This window comes from Salmo salar, chromosome ssa09 (assembly GCF_905237065.1).
Source record: "Salmo salar chromosome ssa09, Ssal_v3.1, whole genome shotgun sequence".
Lineage (NCBI taxonomy): Eukaryota > Metazoa > Chordata > Actinopteri > Salmoniformes > Salmonidae > Salmo > Salmo salar.
Window position 1 is genome coordinate 123,264,967 of NC_059450.1, and position 23,953 is coordinate 123,288,919.

General features: G+C 45.6%; 2 protein-coding genes across 2 annotated transcripts in view; both read left to right on the forward strand.

The window, feature by feature from the left end:
* LOC100380637 (delta and Notch-like epidermal growth factor-related receptor) overlaps positions 1–13,427 on the forward strand; it is a 72,265-nt gene extending 58,838 nt beyond the window's left edge. The window contains exons 8-13 of the mRNA XM_014213856.2: positions 2,104–2,334; positions 10,141–10,263; positions 10,737–10,850; positions 11,137–11,268; positions 11,386–11,632; positions 12,126–13,427. Coding sequence (XP_014069331.1) covers positions 2,104–2,334; positions 10,141–10,263; positions 10,737–10,850; positions 11,137–11,268; positions 11,386–11,632; positions 12,126–12,237 — 959 coding nt within the window. The 3' untranslated portion in view covers positions 12,238–13,427. The remainder of the gene's footprint in view (positions 1–2,103; positions 2,335–10,140; positions 10,264–10,736; positions 10,851–11,136; positions 11,269–11,385; positions 11,633–12,125) is intronic.
* Positions 13,428–15,126: 1,699 nt separating this feature from the next.
* LOC106612574 (PTB-containing, cubilin and LRP1-interacting protein) overlaps positions 15,127–23,953 on the forward strand; it is a 37,752-nt gene continuing 28,925 nt past the window's right edge. The window contains exon 1 of the mRNA XM_014213855.2: positions 15,127–15,278. Coding sequence (XP_014069330.1) covers positions 15,249–15,278 — 30 coding nt within the window. The 5' untranslated portion in view covers positions 15,127–15,248. The remainder of the gene's footprint in view (positions 15,279–23,953) is intronic.

Sequence of the window (23,953 nt, forward strand, 5' to 3'; positions counted from 1 at the left end):
CACTGCCCAAGGCAAACACACACACACACAGCAGGGTGTCAAAACTGTTTGGTCACAGAGTGCAGTGCAGGCTTAGCTTTCTACAGAGATAAAGGAATAGAGCTGCGATTTTCCTCCCTCCTATCTTCTTCACATTCTCCTTTTTGGCACCTTGACCTCTCTCTTGTCTTTACCTCTTGTCATGTCTCCTTTTCTACAACATCTGAGAATATGTGCGGTTGTGTGTCTATGTGTGTGTGTGCACATGTCTCCACCCAACAAGATCTCACGGCCACACTTCAGTATCCAACGTTTGTCCGGGGGGTGGTTGAGGTTTGGGATAGGGTTAAAACAGAAAAAAATAACAATGTATGCCTAGCAATGGGATTGAACCCGCAATCCTTTTAGCTGTAGAGCAAAACAGTCAAAATCATGAAATTTGGATGGAACCAAATCAAAGTATGATGGCCAAAGTTTGACAACATTGATACATTTTGATCATTTGATCATAAAGTTACTGGTCCCCTCCCTCATGTCAAACACTTGGATTCAGGAGGCGGATTATTAAGGGAATAGGGTGACCCTAACTCTAATTGTATACACCAATGGTAACTAGTCATCTTCCTCAAATTTGTAGCACTTCTACCCCCCCAAAATATTATGGATAATAAAAGGCTATTTGACATGGGATCTTTTTGTTCAGGAACTTTAAGCCCTTCCTTTATCCCCACCCATAACTCCCTAGCAAGCCGTGAGCCTGCTCGATGGTAATAGGCACTCACGTTGCCCCTAGTGACTGGTATGGAAGGCATCTCCCGATATCCTGGAGACATGGAAAAACATCTAATATTACAGCCTATCTGGTGTGACCTGGCTGCTCCACTCCCACTAGCCTCCTACATCCTGTTGCCTTATGAGAAATACTGATAAATTGGGTCACCCTCAGTCAAACCAGACAAAACAGTCATTTTGTCACACCTTCTGCAATCGCTGCCTCCATCTCTGCCACTCTCAAGGTGCCACCCTTGCCTCTTCCCTCCTCACCTCTCTCCACCTTGACCCTCTGTCCTCCCTCCTCCCTCCTTCCTCAGGAGAATGGTTCCATCACAAGCTGTTTTTATCAGGATCGTTGCCATGGTAGCGCAGAGAGGAGACTGTAGTTTATTGTGATAGGACTGTGCGTGTGTGTGCGTGTGAGTGTGTGTGAGCGTGTGTGAGCATGTGCATGCCTATGTGAGTGTGTTTGTGTCAGCCTATGTGTGTGTGTGTTGGCCTGTGTGTGTGCGTGTGAGCGTGTTACACAGTCAATATAATCTGGGAGCATGTTGATTGCGTCAGTGTGTGTATTTCATCGGGCTAATGAAGAGAGGCTTTCAGGGTCTGCTGATTTGTGTATCCAGATGCAGGGAGGACTCTATATCACCCAGATTGATGGACATTTATTATTTCACTGTCACTGCAGAGAGGGAGGAATAATCTACTGGAGTCAGTGGGTTCTGTGTGGGTCTTCTTTCTTTCTTTCTCATAGATTATGCATGTATGAACTACACATTAACACATCCAGCCCAAAGCAGGAGGTTTAAAAAAAAATGTACTGGAGCATGTCTTTAAGTATGGGCTTTCTGGCTTGGGTTAATTAACAGTGCCTGTTTGTTTGTATGTGTTTGTATGTGGGCGGGGGATGGGGGACGGGGCATGGGTTTGTGTGTGTGTAGACAAAACAGACGCTGTAGGCTACGTCCCAGTGAGTCCACAGACCCACCTCAACACCCACAATGCTGTTCTTCTCAACCCCAGAACCCCACAGCATTCCTGCCACCAGACCAGATGCTCCCCACCCCCTCTCTCGCTCTCTCTCTCTCGCTCTCTCTCTCTCTCTCTCTCTCTCTCTCTTTCTTTCTTTCTTTCTTTCTTTCTTTCTTTCTTTCTTTCTTTCTTTCTTTCTTTCTTTCTTTCTCTCTCTCTCTCTCTCTCTCTCTCTCTTTCATTTTCTTTCCTTCTTCCTCTCTCTTTGTGCTCTCTGTCATTCTCTCTCCCTATCTTTGTCTTTGTCTTTCTCTTTGTCTCTCTCTCTCTTTCTCGCTCCTCTCTCTCACTCTCTTGTACTCCCTTCATCTTTCTCAGGGTATCAGGGCAGTATGTGTGAACAGAGGGTGGACCCATGTGCCTCCAGCCCCTGCCACAACAACGGGAGCTGCTTCCCCCAGGGTCCCGGCCTGGACTTTGGCTGCAGCTGTGCTGCCGGCTTCACCGGCCCAACCTGTGCCCAACTGGTGGACTTCTGTGCCCTCAACCCCTGTGCCCACGGGATCTGCCGCAGTGTGGGCACCAGCTACAGGTGTCTGTGTGTCCCAGGTGAGCCATTAAATAACAGTGCCTGTTTAAATGGGGGGTACTCTTTATCTGATCAACCTTCCATTATCCACACTATAGATAAGCGCTAAGACTATCTAACAGATGGATTCTCCCACAATAAATCAGATATCACAGTAAACCTGCCGCGTATAATATACAGTACATTCAGAAAGTATTCAGACCCCTTCACTTTTTTCACATTTTGTTACGTTACAGCCTTATTCCCCCAAAAATGTTTTCTATCACTCTACACACAATACCCCATAATGACAAAGCAAAAACAGGTTTTTATTATTAAGAATTGTTTTTTGTTTTTTAACAGAAATCTTACATTTTAATCTCACATGTTGAAGCACCTTTAGCAGCCTCAAGTCTTCTTGGGTATGACGCTACAAGCTTGGCACACCTGTATTTGGGGAGTTTCTCCCATTCTTCTCTGCAGATCCTCTCGAGCTCTGTCAGGTTGGATGGGGAGTGTTGCTGTACAGCTATTTTTCAGGTCTCTTCAGAGATGTTCGATCGGGTTCAAGTCCAGGCTCTGGCTGGGCCACTCAAGGACATTCAGAGACTTGTCCCGAAGCCACTCATGCGTTGTCTTGGCTATGTGCTTAGGGTTGTTGTCCTGTTGGAAAGCAAACCTTCCCCCCAGTCCGAGGTCTTGAGCACTCTGGAGCAGGTTTTCATCAAGGATCTCTCTGTACTTTGCTCTGTTCATCTTTCCCTCGATCCTGACTAGTCTCCCTGTCCCTGCCACTGAAAAACATCCCCACAGCATGATGCTGCCACCACCATGCTTCACCGTAGGTATGGTGCCAGGATTCCTCTAGATGTGATGCTTGGCATTAAGGCCAAAGAGTTCAATCTTGGTTTCAAAAGACCAGAGAATCTTGTTTCTCATGGTCTGATAGTCCTTTAGGTGTTTTTTTTACAAACTCCAAGCAGGCTGTCATGTGCCTTTTACTGTGGAGTGTCTTCTGTCTGGCCCCTCTACCATAAAGGCCTGATTGGTGGAGTGCTGCAGAGATGGTTGTCCTTCTGGAAGGTTCTCCCATCACCACAGAGGAACTCTGGAGCTCTGTTAGAGTGACCATCGTGTTCTTGGTCACATCCCTGACCAAGGCCCTTCTCCCCCGATTGCTCAGTTTGGCTTGGCGACCAGTTCTAGGAAGAGTGTTGTTGGTTCCAAACTTCTTCTATTTAAGAATGATGGGGACCTTCTTGGGGACCTTCAATTCTGCAGAAATGTTTTGGTACCCTTCCCCAGATCTGTGCCTCGACACAATCCTGTCTCGGAGCTCTACGGACAATTCCTTCGACCTCAAGGCCTGGTTTTTGCTCGGACATGTACTGTCAACTATGTGACCTTATACAGACAGGTGTGTGCCTTTCCAAATCATGTCCAATCAATTGAATTTACTACAGATGGACTCCAATCAAGTTGTAGAAACATCTCAAGAATGATCAATGGAAACAGGATGCACCTGAGCTCAATTTCGAGTCTCATAGCAAAGGGTCTGAATACTTATAAGTAAGGTATTTCTGATTTTTATTGTTAATACATTTGCAAAAAAAAACAGTTTTTTGTTTTGTCATTATGGGGCATTGTGTGTAGATTGATGAGGGGAATTTTTTTTTAATTCTGTAACAAAATACATCGGGAGTCAGGAAGCAGGTGCAGAAGGTGAGTTTAAAAATGAAACGATTCAGTTGAAAGAACATGAGAAGCGTACAGAACGTGAGAGAAAACAATACTACCATGTGACTGCTGTCTACTGAGGGCTAAATAAAGGGGGGAGTAAAAAGGAGATAATGATAACCAGGTGTGTGTAATGGTTAGTAGACCGGCGTGACAGTACCGCTCTCTGTCCGTACTGCGTGACAGTACCGCTCTCTGTCGTTGTCGTCCCCCCCCCCCGACGTGCGGCTCTAGCCGCAGGACAACGCCGGCGTGGAGCGGGCCGGTCCGGACGGCGGAGATGGTAATCCCTGATGATGTTGGGGTCCAGGATGTCTGCCCCTGGGACCCAAGAGCGCTGCTCAGGACCGTACCCCTCCTAGTCCACCAGGTATTGTAGCCAACCCCCATGATGTCGAGATTCCAGGAGGGACCTAATGGCATAGGTAGGGTTCCACTCGATGTCCAAGGGAGGTGGGGGGGTGTCTCGGGGGGACGGCATCTGCCAGAGGACCAGGAACCACTGGCCTGAGGAGGGAGACATGAAAGGATGGTGAGATCCGGTAGTTGGAGGGGAGTTGTTGACGATAAGTTACCTCATAGACCCCCCGGAGGACCTTGATGGGCCCCACAAACCGGGCCCTCAGCTTCCGGCAGCGCAGGCGGAGTGGGAGATTCCTAGTGGAGAGCCAGACGCGATCACCAAGATGGAACCTCCGCCTCACTGTGGTGGCGGTCCGCCTGATCCTTCTGATGGCGGAACCACTCGTCCACTGCAGGGGCCTCGGTCTGGCTCGGAGTCCATGAAGCCAGGGCCGGATGGTATCCCAGGACGCACTGGAAGTGAGTCAGCCCGGTGGAGGAGTGCCAAAGTGAGTTCTGGGCGTACTCCTCCCAGGGAAGGAACCAGACCTACTCCCCCTGTCGGTCCTGGCAGTGACTCATTAGGAACCTCCCCAGCTCCTGGTTGATCCTCTCCACCTGCCCATTGGACTAAGGCCAGTATGCGGATGTCAGGCTGACCGTGCCCCCAGCTTCTCCATAAAGGCTTTCCATACCCGCGACGTGAATTGGGGACCACGGTTGGAAATGATGTCCTCCGGAAGACCGTAGTGCCGAAAGACCTGCTGGAATAGTGTCTCCGTGACCTGGAGAGTGGTAGGCAGACCAGAGAGAGGCATAAAATGTGAGGATTTAGAGAATCTGTCAACAACCATAATAAGTGGTAAAACCATCAGAAAGGGGGAGATCAGTTCCGAAGTCTACGGACAGAGAGCGGTAGGTAGACCAGAGAGAGGGATAAAATGGCAGGATTTAGAGAATCTGTCAACAACAACCATAATAGTGGTAAAACCATCAGAAAGGAGGAGATCAGTTACAAAGTCTATGGACAGATGTGACCAAGGCCGCTGAGGCACGGGAAGGGAAAGTAGTTTCCCTGCTGGAGCGTCCGGGGGAGATTTGGATTGGCCACATACAGAGCCAAGAGCAAGAGTTGACATATTGGGCGACATCCTGCGAAAAGGTGGGCCACCGGTACTTGTCGGAGAGGAATTGGATGGTGCGGATGATACCTGGGTGTCCAGTGGCGAGGGATGTGTGCCCAGGTCAACAGCCGATCCTTTTACCCCCGTGGGGACGTAGAAGTGTTCTGGAGGGCAGGTAGACGGAGCGGGTTCCCTCTCCAGAGCCTGGCGGATGTCCACATCTACATCCTAAAACATGGGGCTAACGATACGGGAGAACAGATTGATGGGCTGGGGGGCACTCACAGGATCCTCCACCGACATGGAACCACAGGATATGGGATTGCATGTCCTCTGGCATCCTGGTCCCCAGGCAGTGATTGTAATGGTTTTCTTTAGAGAAGTAGAGGAGTCAGGCGCAGGACACAGGGATAAATGTAAACAAACGTGTTTACTAAAAATATCAATAAATCTTCTCATAGGAAAATACATCGTTTGGAGAAACACCTCCAACTACACAAAACAGGAAACAATCACCGACAAGACAAATAGGAAATACAGAGGTTAAATAATGAACATAATTAGGGAAATCAAAAACAGGTGTACACAATAAAGACAAAACCAAACGAACAGTGAAACATCGATCGGTGGCAACTAGTAAGCCGGTGACGTCGACCGCCGAACGCCGCCCGAACAAGGAGAGGGGCCGACTTCGGCGGGAGTCGTGACAGTGATTCTTATCCTCGACCAGGAGATGGTGGGGTTATGACATTGGAGTCATGGGAGGTCGAGGATGACTTTGTGTACGGGTGGGGTGATGATGAGGAAGGCTTTCCTGGTGCATGGGTCCCACGGTGAGCGTGAGTGGTGCTGTGATGTGCGTAATTGTGTTGGATCCCAATGGTCACGCATCCAGGGCTTGAACCGGAAAAGGAGAGGGGACAAAGTTATGGCCAGGGAGGAGGCAAGGGCCTGGTTGATGAAGTTCCCTGCGGCACCAGAGTCCAATAGAGCTGTAGAGACAACACCTGAGGGATAGCCAGCCAGTGAAATGGGAACCAGAAAGGGTTTGGCGGAAAATTATGATGATGAAATACTCATGCCTACCCTGGGAGATGGAAGATCACGGGGCCGCCCCTCTGCTCTAGTGGACCCCGGGTTCGGATGCACCGGACACCACTGAAGCTGGTGTCCATCCTGGCCGCAATAGGGACAGAGCCCCAGGTCTCCGGCGACGCCGCTCTGCCACGGAGAGGTGTATGGCCCCTACCTCCATGGGTTCAGGCTCTGCCTCAGGACAGACAAAGGAGGGAGGCGAGTGCGAGGTGGGCACCGGCGCTCCCGAAGATTGCCACCCTGACAAGCCAACTCCGTCTGGACCTCTTCACGCAGTCCTCTCCAGAATAGAGTGTGGAGCACCGGCTCATTCCATCCGCTGGAGGCTGCCACAGTCCGAAAGGTGAAGGTGTACTCCGCAGCGATCTGGGCACCCTGCTGGAGTTGGAGAAGTCACTCACCTCCCTCTCTGCACTCTGGAGGATGGTCGAAGATCGCCCTGAACAGAGCCATGAACCTCTCATGGGAACCCAGCTCCTCCTTTCCTCTCTCCCAGACGGCTGTAGCCCACTCCAACGCCCACCCTGTCAGCAGGGAAATGACCGTGGCATCCTTGGATCTCTCGGTCGTGGTTGCTCCCATCTGATAGGCGAAATAGAGGGAGCACTGGAGTAGGAAGCCACGGCATTTCGACAGAGTACTGTCATACATCTCCGAAAGGGACAATAAGGCATCGTTGACCTGGGTGGACAGCTGACTAGGCTGGGGGACTGGCTCACTGTGGCCTTCTGATAGGCGTATTGAGAGCCTCACTGGGTTTGTCGAGCCGGTAGATAATGCGTAGGACCTCCTTCATGGTTGTACCCAATTGCGTCAGCTGGTTCGTGGTGTTGGTGGAGTAGATGACCCTGATCCTTGACCATCTGGAAGATGGTTTTATCCTCTGATGCTTCCATGTTGCGAGGTAGTATTCTGTAACTAAATACGCCGGGAGTCAGGAAGCAGGTGCAGTAGGTGAGTTTAATAATAAAACAATGCTGATGAACAGAAAATGAGAAGCGTACAGAACGTGAGAGAAAACAATACTATCTAGTGACTGCTGTCTACTGAGGGCTAAATAAAGGGGGAGTAATCAAGGAGATAATGATAACCAGGTGTGCGTAATGATTGTTGCCAGGGCCGGTGGTTAGTAGACCGGCGACGTCGAGGGCTGGAGAGAGGGAGTGGGAGTAGGAGTGACAAATCCATTTTAGAATAAGGCTGTAAAGTAACAAAATGTGTAAAAAGTGAAGGGGTCTGAATACTTTCCGAATGCACTGTACAACATCATAAATTAGCATTGTTACTACTCATCATTCCACAACCCATTCCCCACCCCAGTGATATCATTGATTACGACACACCGTGGGTAAAGCATGACTGACGTGTCATTACAGGCTCATTGATCATGCCACTGGTTTTTATGGCTCCATGCTCAGATTAATGGTGTGGAATGATGACAAATCATTATCTCTTATTCAGCAATTACCCAGCGTTGTAACCAGACCTGGGTTCAAATAGTATTTGAAATAATTTCAATTACTTTAGCTGGGCTTGATTGAGCTTGCCTGGTACAAGGGAACCAATAGAATAGTTGCAAAATTGCAAACCCTGCCCATTTGGCAGGCTAAAACAAATGGTAGTAATATTGGAAAGATTTAAAATAGTATTTGATCCCTGGTCTGGGTGTGACTGCAGGACCCCATCAGTAGAACCATCAACACAGTCTGTCCTGGAGTTCCCTTTATATATATATCTTTCCATCTTTAAGTTTTCATTTTGATTTCATTTGCAATCTTAGGTTGAGCGTGGAGTGAGATACACTCTAAATTAGTAATGGCCGTTTTTGATTTTTTACCGAAACAACCCACCTTTTTAGATCACTTCACTTAAAATCGTTTCTTTGGTGATCACACTATCTACTCTATTGTCCTCTGTAGCCAGATACTTCTCACTGTGTTCATACTCTCATTAGTATATTATTGTCTCATAACATTGCATTATGTTATTTGTTCTCTCATAGAAACAACCTCCGACCTTGCATTGGTACAGTATGTTCCTTCCCATGTATATACTGACAGTATATTCACACATAATATAATATCTCTTTTCACCTTTCACACTAACATATTCTCTGTTATTCTCCATTGCTCATCATCTCTTTCTCTCTTTGGCTTTCTGTCCCGCTCTCTTTGTCTCTCTTTCCTTACCTCATTTCCCTCTCCCCCTCCTCTGTCATCTGGTTGCCATGGCGATAGATTTGTATTAGGATCTCTTTTTATTAGGTGAAACAGTTGCTTTCCACTTCCTTCCAGACCACTGTCTGTCTGCAACCGTTGTCTGACTACACAAGTTGGGCAGATGATGTCGTCCAATCACACATTTCCGTTCTTACAGCCACCATCTAATGGGAATGATACGATTTGTGATTTGCAATCAGCATTCCAGACGCTTAACTCTCCACACCCAGACTCCACACACACATAGACATACGTATGTTCATGCACACACACATGCAAGAAGGCACACACACAAGCAACCAAAACACACACACACACAAACACACACACACACACACACACACACACACACACACACACACACACACACAACACACACAGACAGACAGACACACACATCAGACTCGCTTATGGAAATAATTGACCTTTTCTCGTGTTCATCAAAATGCCAGCTGGTGTCTGTGTCCTCTACAAGGAGAGGAGGCTGTGGAGGAGCTGATATATACTCTAGTAGTGGATCCCAGACTCCCTGTATCCATATCAGACAGAGGAGAGTCAGACTAGCCAGAGGAAATGGGTCTGGGAGTCTGGGAAAGGCACTTGACATTTCACTGGCTTTTTATGAGAACCTTTGGGATTTATCAAGGCTTACTTTGTATGTAAATGTTTCCTCTCATGGTAAACAACAAACACATGCACACACAAGCAGACAGCCAGACACACACACAGCCCAACACACACTCACACACGCATTACACATACAGACATGTCTATACTCAGTACTGTAGCTTCTGCTTGTAAGCTCTGAAGAAAAGAACACAATGTCCTATGTCAACTCTGAGATTCTGTCAATCACTGTGTTCTGACCTTGGGCTCATATTGCTTCTCTTTTATGGGGAAAAACACCAAGAGCCACTGTTCTCAGTCCCAGTGCAAACCTGCCACCCAGTGGCAACTGGAGTGTACTGCATTTAATAGACCACCAACAGTCACGGCTGAATCATGCCTGTATCGATGTAACCATAGAATTACATCTAGAATTGATTTAATAGGATGTCTGTGGATGTAGCATCCACAAGGTTCAGTCATGTAGGGAAACAAATGCATTGACTTGTTCCGTCTAAGTGATAATCTCTATATAGAAATAAAGGCACATTAAACCACTTTTATCTCACCCATTAAAAACATATCTTAAAACATATGATGTGCTGAGGTGTTTCACTGTGATCTTCTCGTTAGTGATATCTAAACGTAATCATTACTTGAACTGTCGTCTAATATTATGATCAAAGACAGTGTGACTTGATGTGTGTGTGTGTGTCTCTCCCAGGGTACCATGGTCTGTACTGTGAGGAGGAATACAACGAGTGTCTGTCAGCCCCCTGCCAGAACTACGCTACCTGCAGAGATCTCATCAACGCTTACGAATGTGTCTGCACTCCCCAGTATGAAGGTATGTGTGACTGACAACTCAACGGGGACAGTTTTAAGTATGTTATCCTGGGGTGTGCTTGTGTGATGATGCTGATACTGCAATATGTATGCTAATTCAATGAGTTTCTACAACCTGTATTACAAATGTATTCATATAAGTGATTGTATGTTGTCTACAGTTATGTGTTTTTGTAGTAGATTGCGAGATAGTGTGCTGAGTTGGTGTAAACTGTTATATGTAGAGCAGACCTGGATTCAAATACAATTTGTAATCATGTCAGATGCTTATGCTGTGCTTGATTGAGCTTGTCTTGTTGCAATGGAAACAATAGAAAAGTCCCAAAAGTACAAACACAGCCCCCCTGGCACTCAAGACAGGCTAAAGGTAATGCTTAAAGTGTTTGAAATATTTCTAATGTAATTTGAACCCAGGTCTATAGAGAGTACTGTGTGTGCGTCATTAATGGGTCATGTGTGTGTGTCCCTGTGCAGGCAGACACTGCGAGATCTATAGGGATCCTTGTCTGAAGGCTCACTGTCAGAACGGAGGACGCTGTGATAGTGTGGGCCTCAACACCACCTGTGTCTGCCCACCTGGTTACCTGGGTGAGCATTTCAACTCTGCACTGTATGTGTGTGTTTTGTGTGTGCGTGCATGCATGTGGTGTGTGTGTGTGTTGTGTGTGTGTGTGTGTGTGTGTGTGTGTGTGTGTGTGTGTGTGTGTGTGAATACACGTCTGTCACCCAGTCTATCATAATGGGCCTTGGTGACACAGGTGGGAGTAGGCTGTTCTGATTAGGGAGCAAACCCCCTCCGATCACTTTGGAAATATACCTGTACCTGCTGTTCCAGTTAAACATAACCCTCCCCCCACACTATCGGTTCTCTCAGGGGAGGACTGTGAGGTTGATGTCAACGAGTGTGAGAGCAACCCCTGTCATCACGGTGGAACCTGCATCGGCCAATCAAATGCTTACACCTGCCACTGCCCCCCAGGCTGGATAGGGGCCAGCTGTGAGATACGTAAGTACATTACCCAGAATCCCCTGTTTGAAGGAGTTAATTATGATATATGATTACATGTATATGCCTTTCTTATTAAGTTATTCATAACAATCTGTCTGTCTGTCAATCTCTCAGACTTGCAGTGGAAGACGGCCCACCCCGAGGACACCCTGACCAACATGCCACGTCACTCCCTCTACATCATCATCGGTGCCCTGTGCGTGGCCTTCGTCCTCATGCTCATCATCCTCATCGTGGGCATCTGCCGCATCAGCCGCATCGAGTACCAGGGCTCATCTCGCCATGCCTACCAGGAGTTTTACAACTGCCGCAGCATCGACAGCGAGTTTAGCAACGCCATCGCATCCATCCGCCATGCCAGGTGAGACGGCACCATGTTCGCTTACTATAAGAATACAAGTGCCCCAACATTGTTAACATTTAATGTGTTCATTTGATTCAGCCAATACAAACCCCTCCTGTTATAGATTTACTGTTTACCTGGAGATAAAGGCCCGTTCAAGTTTCAGGTTTTTAATGTCACATGCACAAGTACAGTGAAATGCCTTTCTTGCAAACTCAAAACCCAACAATACAATAATCAATAACAATGTAATACTAGAAAAAACACGAGATAAAGGACCGTTCCGGTAGATTTGTGGGGAAATGTGTAATACCTCTCTTACAACACCATATTCATATTACTCTGTTAGTAACATGCAACATATCCTTTATAACATTACACTCACCTGCCACCGGTATTTCATTCTCAACCTAGCAACTCTACACTTGAAACATTTAGAACTGTCTTGTGTGTAGCTAGCTGTCCTACCTGAAGTGATGTTCCATGTATGTGTTTTTGTCCTCTCTCTCAGATTTGGGAAGAAGTCCCGGCCAGCCATGTACGACGCCGCACCCATCACCTACGAGGACTACAGCCCTGACGACAAGCCCCTGGTCACGTTGATCAAAACAAAAGATTTGTAGAAAACACAGAGGCAGCACACCCACCCACACACAGTACCACGCATCACCTGTTCACACATACAACTAACTGGACATGTTCGGATGTGCACCAATACACACAAATTCAGTCAATGCAAACCATTTAGTATTTCTTTACATAAACATTGAAAAAATAAATGTGGACAAAACAATAGTTCCGCGGGAAGAAAAATACAAATCTATTTTACGGTTGGAATATCCATAAAGCTACTGTAGCATAAGAGCGTACCTTGCATTATTTTAGTAGGTGTTGGATGACATTGCCATGTTGGTTGCTTCTTCTTTCCAGTAGAATGTGACTACATTACCCAGGATGCCATTGGGGTCCTAGAGAGGGCGGTTCCTGACGTCCCCCACCAACCCATGAGCTCAGTTTAAAGTGTAGATTCAGCAGAGGCTGCTGATAGGAGTTCTTACAGGTGTGGTAGAAATAGGTGCACTTGTCATAGTGCAGTACGATATATATATATATATCTTTCTATATAAAAAATCTGCAGTAGGTTGCCTTACTTGGTGCATGGGTAGATTTGATGGTTTCTGCATAATTTTGAAACCCTCCGTACATTGTGATTGATTTACTGTATCTTTACCAGGTTTGTGCCAAAATCGTCTCCTTCTTCAGGCAACAACGTGTGGTAGAAGTAGAACAGACGTATAAAACCACTATGGGGGAAGCTTTAAAACAGTGTTCATTTTAAAAAACATTGGTTGTCATGTTTTTGTTATTTACAAGTTCTGTACAAGTAAAGAAGGAGAAATAATTGTATTCACAGTGTTGTATGGTTTCCCTATATGAGGCCAGTGTTTTTCGCAGGAGTGGTCGGAGTAGCCAATGGGCGGGTCTTGTGTGGATGACTGACAGGTGGGGAGGGCGGGTCTTGTGTGGATGATTGACAGGTGGGGTCAGCTGGTGGGTCTGCTCCAGTAACATGTGCTTCTGTGTCCCAGGTATAGGTGTCTCTCTCTGTCTGTGTGCGGTTGTGTTGTTCCACTCAGGGTCAACCCCTGGGTGCATTGGTTTTGGGGCGCCGGATGGGCGGAGCACCGAGTGAGCTCTCCACTTGACTGATGTTTAGCCTACTAGGGTCATTGTCCTTTTTTTAAAAGAGAAGAACCACATGATTATTATCTATGTTCAATGATGTAACAATAAAGGTTTAAGTGAACACAAACCCAGCTGGTGTCTTGTGTGAGTTCCGTGGTGTTTGTCCTTATCATGACACCAGAGGTCTATTTGTGTCTAGGAAAACATTTGACTCACAGGGTTCTGTTGACTCAATGGAAATGTACTATGACAAGACTTGGTCACTGTAATACACGTGTTTAAACATGAGCATTTATATGTAAAACCTCAGCTCACTGACGCACTCATCCCGTCACGCCGGCTCGAGCATTGGGCAGCAACAAAGGATCGCCACTTCCTTCGGTCTTTGGCCATCTTCTCCGCTGTGCTCCAGCTCTACTGGTGTCTACTGTCTACTGGAAAATAATACTGAAGTCGCAAACGTGATTTATCACGACATGACAACTGGATTTGGATAACCTCCAAAGCACAAGGCTAAGTACTCTTTTTGGACAAAGCACAAGGCTAAGTACTCTTTTTGGACAAAGCACAAGGCTAAGTACTCTTTTTGGACAAAGCACAAGGCTAAGTACTCTTTTTGGACAAAGCACAAGGCTAAGTACTCGTTTTGGACAAAGCACAAGGCTAAGTACTCGTTTTGGACAAAGCACAAGGCTAAGTGAAACACTAAGACCTCGCCTCACTTAGACTAGTGCTTTGAAAACCAACTCAAAATTATATCATATCAATATTGTGCATTTCACAACTCCTGAGAACCTTATCAATCTTATCAACTGAAGGAAAAACAGGTAAAAACCAGAGGTTTTGTCAGCACTGGCGTTATCTATCATCAAGCCACTAAAAGACACAACAGACTATATGACCTCAACAACACTGGCCAGACTGTTTTCAGAATTAACTCAACACCCACTACTATAGGACAATGGGCAACATGTTTCCACTAATAGACAGTCTCTCCATGCCTAGTTTCTCCAGACAACATGTCAGCAGTGGGAAATACCCTTGTTGTTAGCCCTGTGTGTGGCCTTGGTGACCTCCTGCTTGATCCAGATGTTCCCAGAGTAAACATCTGTAAATACAGGCTAGCTGTGATGTTGTCTCGACACTCACCGCGCCTAAAAACACACACACGGACACACACACACACACACACAAACACACCCAGTGCCACACACGTAAGCATGCACAGACACACACACACACACACACACACACACACACACACACACACACACACACACAGACACAGAGACAGACTGAGTGGAGATGAGAGGAACCAGTGGTAATTGATGCGTTTCACCCTACACTGCAGTCTGAGTGGGGGACTTTCGTTGACCCCCTTTCCCCTTTCCATGACCTCCAGGGTCACGGGCACTGTTTGGCCTCCGCAGGGAACCATTGGTGGGCATAGCTCCTATAAACTGAGTCATGGCCAGATCTGATGGAGCCATTTCACTGGAGCCAGAAGGCTGGAATGTAGAAGTGGGCCATCAACCATCAAAACCATGGGCAAACCATAACAGGACAAAGCGATTAGTAAACCAAGCTGTGGAGTAACACTGACCAAAATTGCTTGAAATACTAGCAATATTTTTATGTGAGCCTTTAATATGCAGTCAATGGAATTATTTTGCGACATTCCAGCAGGAAAGTTTGTTTCTGTTCTCGGTGATGTCTGGCTGGCTATAGGACTCGTCCTGTCGTTACTTGCTGCTGTCGCTACCGCTCCCTGCAGACCAGTCTCGGAACTGCTCGCAGGCGGAGCTTCATCACGCTTCATTGGAATTCACTGTCTGCTTCTCTAGATTGCAGAAGAGGAGAAGCAAGCGCCGAGAACGAGCAGATGTGAGCTGGACTACACAGAGAATAACCAGCTTCAGTAGAGACGGAAACCTTTGATTCTTCTAAAATGTGGCAGCCAGCGACAGAGCGATTGCAGGTATGGATTGATTAGTATTCCAGACCAGCGCATATTTAGGGATATTATTGTCTGTCTGTCAGATGTTTAACGGTATGAAAACACATCGTGCATATTAGCATGGTCTCTGTGCTTTTTTGTTGGTCAGATGCAAAACACAGTCTTCGGATGTGTTGTGTGTTTCAGTCCTATCATTGCACAAAGGATTGTTTTATTACGCAGGTGGCCGCCTGCGCGATGGTAGGCTCGTTTCTCTGAATTCAAACCCTCTCTCTTTCGTCTTGCCTCCTCTCTGGAGTAGCCCCATTACCCAACTCGTTCTAGGCTACGTTGTATCGCGGTCATACACGTTACGCAAGCCTGCTAGGTTACAGTGTAAACTATAGGTTTATCAGACTCCTGGAACTTCGCTTGAATATGGCCATCCCTTTTTCATCATGATAAACCATTCTGAGAATGTGCTATATTGTGTAACATCTACTTGCTGGACCCCATTTCTGTCAAGCTGTTTTTTAGTTTGAGTAATGTTGCAGAGGCCATGGATCACCCTATAGTTGGGATCATCAACTAGATTCAGCCGCGGGCATTAACCGGGGTTTGGGAGATTGGGGGCAGAACATTATTGCAAAATATTTGTAGACTGCAAATTGACCGATAGAAGCCCAAACTGATAAAATATTTGATTAAAACATAATCATTTCAAAACTTGCTTACATTTGTATAGGATCACATTCGGAAAGTATTGAGACTTTCAGACCTTCACCTTTCCCCCATTTTACTCTACAGCCTTATTCTAAAATTGATTTAATAATACAAAATAAAAAATGCATTTTTAAATTTTTTTTTTATTTAACCATTATTTAACTAAGCAAGTCAGTTAAGAACAAATTCTTATTTACAATGACGGCCAAACCCGAACGATGCTGGGCCAATTGTGCGCCGCCCGATGGGACTCCCAATCACGGCCGGTTGTGATACAGCCTAGAACTGAACCAGGGTCTGTAGTGACTCCTCTAGCACTGCGATGCAGTGCCTTGGACCGCTGCGCCACTCTGGAGCGACTCATCAATCTATACACAATACCTCATAATGGCAAAGCGAAAACCGTTTTTTTTGTTTTTTAATTGTAAGCAAATATATATCAAAAAACAGAAATACCTTATACATAAGCACTGCCGATTTTAGCATGTAAATCTTGGTGGAGCAAAAGAAACTAAAAGTGGAATGCATGCCAGCAAAGCCACTACACAACACTAAACAGTACATTAGTTGCACTATAATGGTGACAAATGGTGCCTACAAACTGTTAGGGCCTACATAAAGCTGGCCCAACTGCTACACCTGGCTATCAGTAGAGCCTTGTCTGGCAGCGAAACAGTTTGTTCAGCCTCATTTACTGCCTTTAAAAAAACATAGCTGACATGGCTGACTTGCTTAAATAAATGTGGTTTCTAATGACAATTGAGATGTACAAACTATGGCATAAGGGGACGACAAGCGGATAAGAGGCAATCCGTAATTTTGATTAAGACAATGAGCGAGCTAGGACGGACGGAATCAATATAACTATTTGTTTAGCACTTTTGAAGTGTACAGCGACAGAATTCAGAACATGGGCCGTTCTAACAGTGCTCTCCCTGTACACCAAGTTAGAACCGTAGGATAAATAAAGGGGACATATAAGCAGACAATGAAAGCTCTTACAATATTTGACAATTACATTTCTCTAAAACAGGTTATAGGCTACAGTAGAACAGTCAGAACAGTAGGCGAAATGAATAGGGGTAGATATACCAAATTATTAGGGTGAGGCACATTGGCTACTAACATTTTACTACACAACATACACTTAGTATTACTTTCTTAGCTACAGTATACATATCTCCCTGGCATATTACATAATTTATGAAGCTGCATAATACATTTTTGGACTCACATTGTTGTGCTCGGTTAATCGTGCATCTACACCGTGCTTCTACACCTGCATTGCTTGCTGTTTGGGGTTTTAGGCTGGGTTTCTGTACAGCACTTTGTGACATCAGCTGATGTAAGAGGGGCTTTATAAATACATTTGATTGACTTGAATAGAAAGGTGGTGCGGCGGTCCTCCGAGTTAACAGTTGTTTTGACTGCGGCACAAATCATGCTTCATTGATAGCATGGCCAATGTTGACATTTTATAATTTTACATTTGGAAAAGAGTACCTTAATCCCAGATGTGGGGCCACACAGCCACTGTCAGTGATTCCTTCCAAACCACTCGTTGAATATGCGATTTCCAACTTGTTGTGTAATGTTTATGTCCAATGGCCGATGAGCACCGATACGTTTTATCTATAATTTCTCTTCATAATTTCTCTTCATATGACAAGAATTAAAAAGGATTTGCCAGTAGATTGTCGATTTGATTCATGATGATAACTGCTAGCTAAGATTTTGAAAGTATGATGTTGACATGATCAGTCCAATCAAAGCTACTGTACATATAAAGGGATTTGACATCATTTTATCTGTGGCCAATGACCTTTAGCCTTCTTGGATTGGCACTTCTATGGCAGCAGCCAAGGGGCTAGAATTTTCAAGGTCTGCTCTTATAAGGTCCCACAGTTGACAGTGCATGTCAGAGCAAAAACCAAGCCATGTGATTGTAGGAATTGTCCATAGAGCTCTGAGACAGGATTGTGTCGAGGCACAGATCTGGGGAAGGGTACCAAAACATTTCTGCAGCATTAAGGTCCCCAAGAACACAGTGGCCTCCATCATTCTTAAATGGACGAAGTTTGGAACCATCAACACTCTTCCTAGAGCTGACCGCCTGGCCAAACTGAGCAATCAAGGGAGAAGGGCCTTGGTTAGAAAGGTGACCAAGAACCCGATGGTCACTCTAACAGAGCTCCAGAGTTCCTTTGTGGAGATGGGAGAACCTTCCAGAAGGACAACCATCTTTGCAGCACTCCACCAATCAGGCCTTTATGCTAGAGTGGCCAGACAAAGCCACTCCTCAGTAAAAGGCACATGACAGCTCACTTGGTGTTTGCCAAAAGGCACCTAAAGGACACTCAGACCATGAGAAACAAGATTCTCTGGTCTGATGAAACCAAGATTCAACTCTTTGGCCTGAATTCCGAGCGTTACGTCTGGAGTTAACCTGGCACTGCTCATCACCTGGCCAATAGCATTCCTAAGGTGAAGTGTGGTGGTGGTGGTGGCAGCATCATGCTATGGGGATGTTTTTCAGCGGCAGGGACTGGGAGACTAGTCAGGATCGAGGGAAAGATGAACAGAGCAAAGTACAGAGAGATACTTGATGAAAACCTGCTCCAGAGATCTTAGGACCTCAGACTGGGGTGAAGGTTCATCTTCCAACAGGACAACGACCCTAAGCACAGCCAAGACAATGCAGGAGTGGCTTCGGGACAAGTCTCTGAATGTCCTTGAGTGGCCCAGCCAGAGCTGGACTTGAACCCGATCAAACATCTCTGGAGAGAGATGAAAATATCTGTGCAGGGACGCTCCCCATCCAACCTGACAGAGCTTGAGAGGCTCTGCAGAGAAGATTGGGAGAAACTCCCCAAATACAGGTGTGCCAAGCTTGTAGCGTCATACCCAAGAAGACTTGAGGCTGTAATCACTTCCAGAGGGGCTTCAACAAAGTACTGAGTAAACGGTCTAAATACTTATGTAAATGTGATATTTCAGTTTTTTGTGTGTGTGTAGATTGATGAGAAGTATTTATGTTTTTATCCATTTTAGAATAAGGCTATAATGTAACAAATTGTGGAAAAAGTGAAGGGGCCTGAATACTTTCCGAATGCACTGTATATCTCTCTATTATGCATGGGAATACTTTGGAACAGATTTCCCAAATTAAAATCACTTGGACCTGATTTGCTGGTGTTTTTACGGTCTTTTATGTCCAACAATTTAAAAAAAAGTATAAAAATAAAATAACTTTTTTTGGGGGGGTCAGAACTTGGGGTGCCAAATAATATAATATTCAGCCTGCAGGCCGCCAGTTGGGGAACCCTGCCTTATAGTCTAGTCCCACATAGCCAACCGAGGTGTCATTAATCACTGCAATTCAAGTAATTACCACTGATTCTGTGACCTGTTTGGAAGTGGTGAAAAAATGCTTAATGACACGTATTTTGATCTTCAGGGGTGCGGGGCAAGCCGTTCAATGAGGCTGGCTTCACGTCTCCTGTAATGCTATCCAGATATTGCGTGGACTACTTTGCCAAATTAACTTGCACAATCCCTCTCACAGTGCTTGCCCAGGCATCAAGAAGATTGAATCTCGTAGTAAACTTGGGTAAATAGTTTTAAGTGATACTATCTACATATTTTATAACTGCACGCCTTGAAATACTACCACTTTAAGAGGTGAATATTTATCACATTGTAATTGAGTAATTACACCTTACACCAGCCACCAGACCAGAAAGGACCAATTTATTCCCATCACATGTTCTGATATACATAAGGACCTATACACCTATAGGACCTCCATATTTCTGCACAATTATGTTTTCCTACATTAATGTATAGACTATTAAAAACATGATTTAATCCTCATAGGGGCCTCTGAAGTGCTAACCCCCTTAATCTTTTGGTCACAATGCCGGCGTAATGTGACAAATGTGCCTATTCAAGCATTTCTCAAAAATATTTTTGGAGGCTCAGGTTGGTTTCTCAGATTCAGTCTGGCCTTCCCTGATCTGTTCATTGCAGCCTAGTGGTACTAACAGCGTGGCCTGGCCTTAATGTGTTCTGGTGCTGATCTCCATACTCCTTACGCTGGGTTGACTGACTGAGCCTGTCCCAGCCTACTGATCCCAGATTGGTGGGCCTCAGCTCTCCATACCCTGTGATCAATCACGTCCCTGGGGGAAAGTGCTGAAATTACGTATGGTTCTGAGGGAGAGCCATTTATCACATGGTAATGGGGCTGTTCCAGCTCGCTGCTTAGCTGCCTGCACACTAATTTCCCTTGTCATGTGACTTCCATGGATGGAATACCAGGCGGAATGGCAGTTAACTGTGCCTCTAACGATGCTTAGTTGTCGTTTAGTTCTGTATCTGAATGATATGAAGAGACCCAGTAAGAAGGAAGGTTCTGGTTAAAAGGAGGCCTAGTTAGTGACGGCCATTTTTGGTTCTCTCAGCGACTCGCCACTGTACTGTTGCCATGGTGATGCTTGATCGCTCGCTGCTGCACTGATCAGTCACTCTAATCCCTTTGACTATGTTGTTGTCCTTTATTCCTGTTCTGGAACAATCTTGTTCTAGTAGAGTTGCGTCATGTACCCTATACATCCGATAATGTTGTATTTGACTGTTTTGCTCATCGTTACCATGGTATCCTCCTTCCTTCCTTTTCTTCCTTCTCTCTTCTGTTGCCATGGTAACGTCCAGTGTCTTGCTGCATTTTCTCATCTCATGTCAGAGCAGGAAGAAGAGATATGAGCCAATGTTAGAGCAGACACTTTTTCAGGCTGGTATTAAGAATCTACTATATGTGTCAGCTGGAGAGAGGGATGATGGGAACATAAACAACATGACATCGTATTTGTGTCTACAAAATGGCCTCCGTGGTACCAACAGCTTAAAATGTTGAGACATATTTGTGTCCAATGTTAGACTTCTATTTTGCAACACAGGATCTATCATGCAGCATTGTCTACTTCCTCTTCTTCTCTTCCCCCATCCTCCCATTCCTCTCCTAACACGTCCCCCTGAAGAATCAGTTTCAAGAGCCCACTGGCATCGCTCAACGATTTTCAACCAATTTCACAATGTTTGCCATCCTGGTCTGTGCCCAGACAAACACACACACTTCCCTCACAACCATCTCCCAATGTATATATGTTTCTCTTACTCAGCACCCAGTGCTTTCATAGTTGTCATTTTCTACATGGACTACATTCCCATTTCTTTGATATGAGAAACTGGCTGAGCAGACAAAACGTCCTATCCTGACACTGCAGAAATGTGTTCAGCCTCTGGGCCTGTTTGAGGCCACTCATGGTCAGAAGCACCGTTAGGTCTGTCTTCTGGGGCTGCTGTGGTCAGGGTTGGGTTGGTCAGGCCTCTGCTCTGCTAGAAGGAGGAAGTTGTGAAAAAATATATATATATCATATTCCCAAGACATGCTAACCACTCACCATTACAATAATTGGGGAGGTTAGCATTTTTTTTTGTGGGGGGGGGGTGTATGAAACAGTATTTGTGCGTCTAACTTTCTCACTCAGCATTATTCACTATTCATTCTAGATTATCCGTAATCACGGTAGCATCCACATTCATGTAGAAGTGTTTAGAATCATATCCTTTTCTTATTTAGAATAAAAGTGACTCCAAAAATGACACAATGCATTATGACACAAAATGTATTTGTGGGGACGGGTTAACTGGGGTCATTTGCATCAGAAAATGTACAATGTTTTTCCAGCCAGCTGGAGATACAGCCACCACCAGCTGGGGTCTGTGGTTGGCTTCTGTCAATATCCACCTCCCACAACACCATTGACCGACTAATCAGCGCAACGACAGCCCACCTCCCACAGAACCAAGTCACCAATCAGGGCGCAGGACCTCCCACGGTCCTCTCTGGATTTATCCCTCTCAGATGCTTGTGAAACGCGGTGGTTCTACTCATATACTGGTCCCGGATCAGAGGCGGAGGCCGTTAAGTCTGGCAGGACCAGGGTGATACGGCTGGCTCGTACTATGCTGAGGGAGAGGTAGTGCTGAGGGAGAGGTAGAGGGGTCCCACTTGTGGTCTGGGAGCCAACCACTGGATGGGTGTGGGTGGCTTCCTGACTACCTGTCCTCCGCTGCTCCAGCTGTGTTTTTAATGCCTCATTCAGACCGCAGATGGAGTAAGAATGTTTGTGTGTCGTAGTGAGTTTTGTGTGTGTGTGTGTGTGTGTGTGTTTGTCAGAGTGAGTTGAGAGGCCAAGGCTGATGTTGGTTTATGTGAGCGTCTAGCCAGCCAGCCAGCCAGAGAGAGAGCTGGTCTGATAGCAGTCTGAGACCAGGTTGAGATGGCCCACTGTCTCACCCTGACGCCAACACACACCAGCCCTGCTCTCAAACATCTGTTAGTCTGCTCCACTCTGCTCTTTCATCTTCAGACTGGGTGTGTGTCTGTGTGTGTGTGTGCGTGCATGTGTCTGTGAATCTTTGTGTTTGTATCCAGTAGAACATTTTGGAGTCAGTTCTATTGAATGCTATATGTGGATGTTACAGACTAGTGTTTGCAATGGTGTGCTGTATATCAGTCCGTTTGTGTGTTTGAATAAGGTGGTATGTATGTATGTTTCTATGACAAGGCTTGGGCGGTATCCAGATTGTCATACCTTCTTATCGACCTTGTAACATTCCGGGATATTCGGTAATACTGGTACTTAAACCCCACTGAGCCTCTGAGATCCGAAGCTTAGCAATGCTAACAAGTACATGTAAAATCCCATAGCGAATGCTAACTAAATGCTAACAAGTGCATTGTGAACATTTTATACCGTCTCTGACCTAATCTATTTGCAGGACAGACATCGCAGCTCATAAAGTAATACAATTAACTAACAAATGCTACTCACAGTTTGTTGCACTCATAAAATTTATATTAGACAGCAAGGCTCTTGATCCAGGTTGGGGATTCTCTGCTGTTACCAAGCGAAGCTTGAATTTACAAGAAGCTAAGCACTTAGCGAGATAGCTAACTAGCTACTAAATTAGCAAACCAAATGCACAACTGCAGAACATTTAGCACAATTTAAAAAGTTAACTTAATAGTTATATCTAGCTGGCAAACGTTTAGTTGGTAATTCAATACTGTAACTAGATCACCTGGCGCTTGCTGCATAACAGTGAGACTCACAAGGCTCTGGTCTCTCGTTGTTGTAAACAAACACCATGTGACTGGGCAGTAGCAGTGAACTTCATAATGAAAAATTATCTGACAGGTGAAATGAAGAAGGCAATATTTATCTCCTAACGTATTGCACATGTTGACTGCAGGTTTTTACTTAAAAAGTAGCTACAACACTTTGAATAACTCGTTTTGACGGTATTGAAAAACCATCCTGTGGCTGTTTCCAAATAACCCGGTATACGGTATAACGGCCAAGCCTATGTATGACCCCTATATTCTGTGTCTCAGCCGTTTTCAGTGGGTTGTTGTACTGTGGCTTATGCTATGATTGACCTGAGAGCCTGTCTACTCCAACAGGAATGCTCCCTGAGGGCTGGGAGTGTACCATACCATACCATCTATGACCTGCAAACTACACACACACAATCACACGGTCAAAGCGCGCTCACACACGTACGTGCATACACACGCTTGTGTGCACAGACACGAATCACGGTTCACACGCGCACATACACACTCCAGAGGCAATCTAGGCCTACCTGAACGCTGGCTAGTGTTTTGTCAATGTCATTTTGTAAAGGAATGACTGAAAAGGGAACAGTGAGTACATTCTGTAATTTCATGCTTTTACTTTGTTGTGTGTGAGTGCGTTAGTTTTACTTTTCTCAACAACAAGCAGGTTTTTTTTCTGTATCAGCAGACCGCCCAAGGATTTCAATGGCAGCAAAATCCCTGTATGTGTCTCCTCTTATCTCTCACAGAGCTATAGAATCCCCCTTCTCTCACTCCAGAACGGTCACTTCCAAACAGTGTACCATTT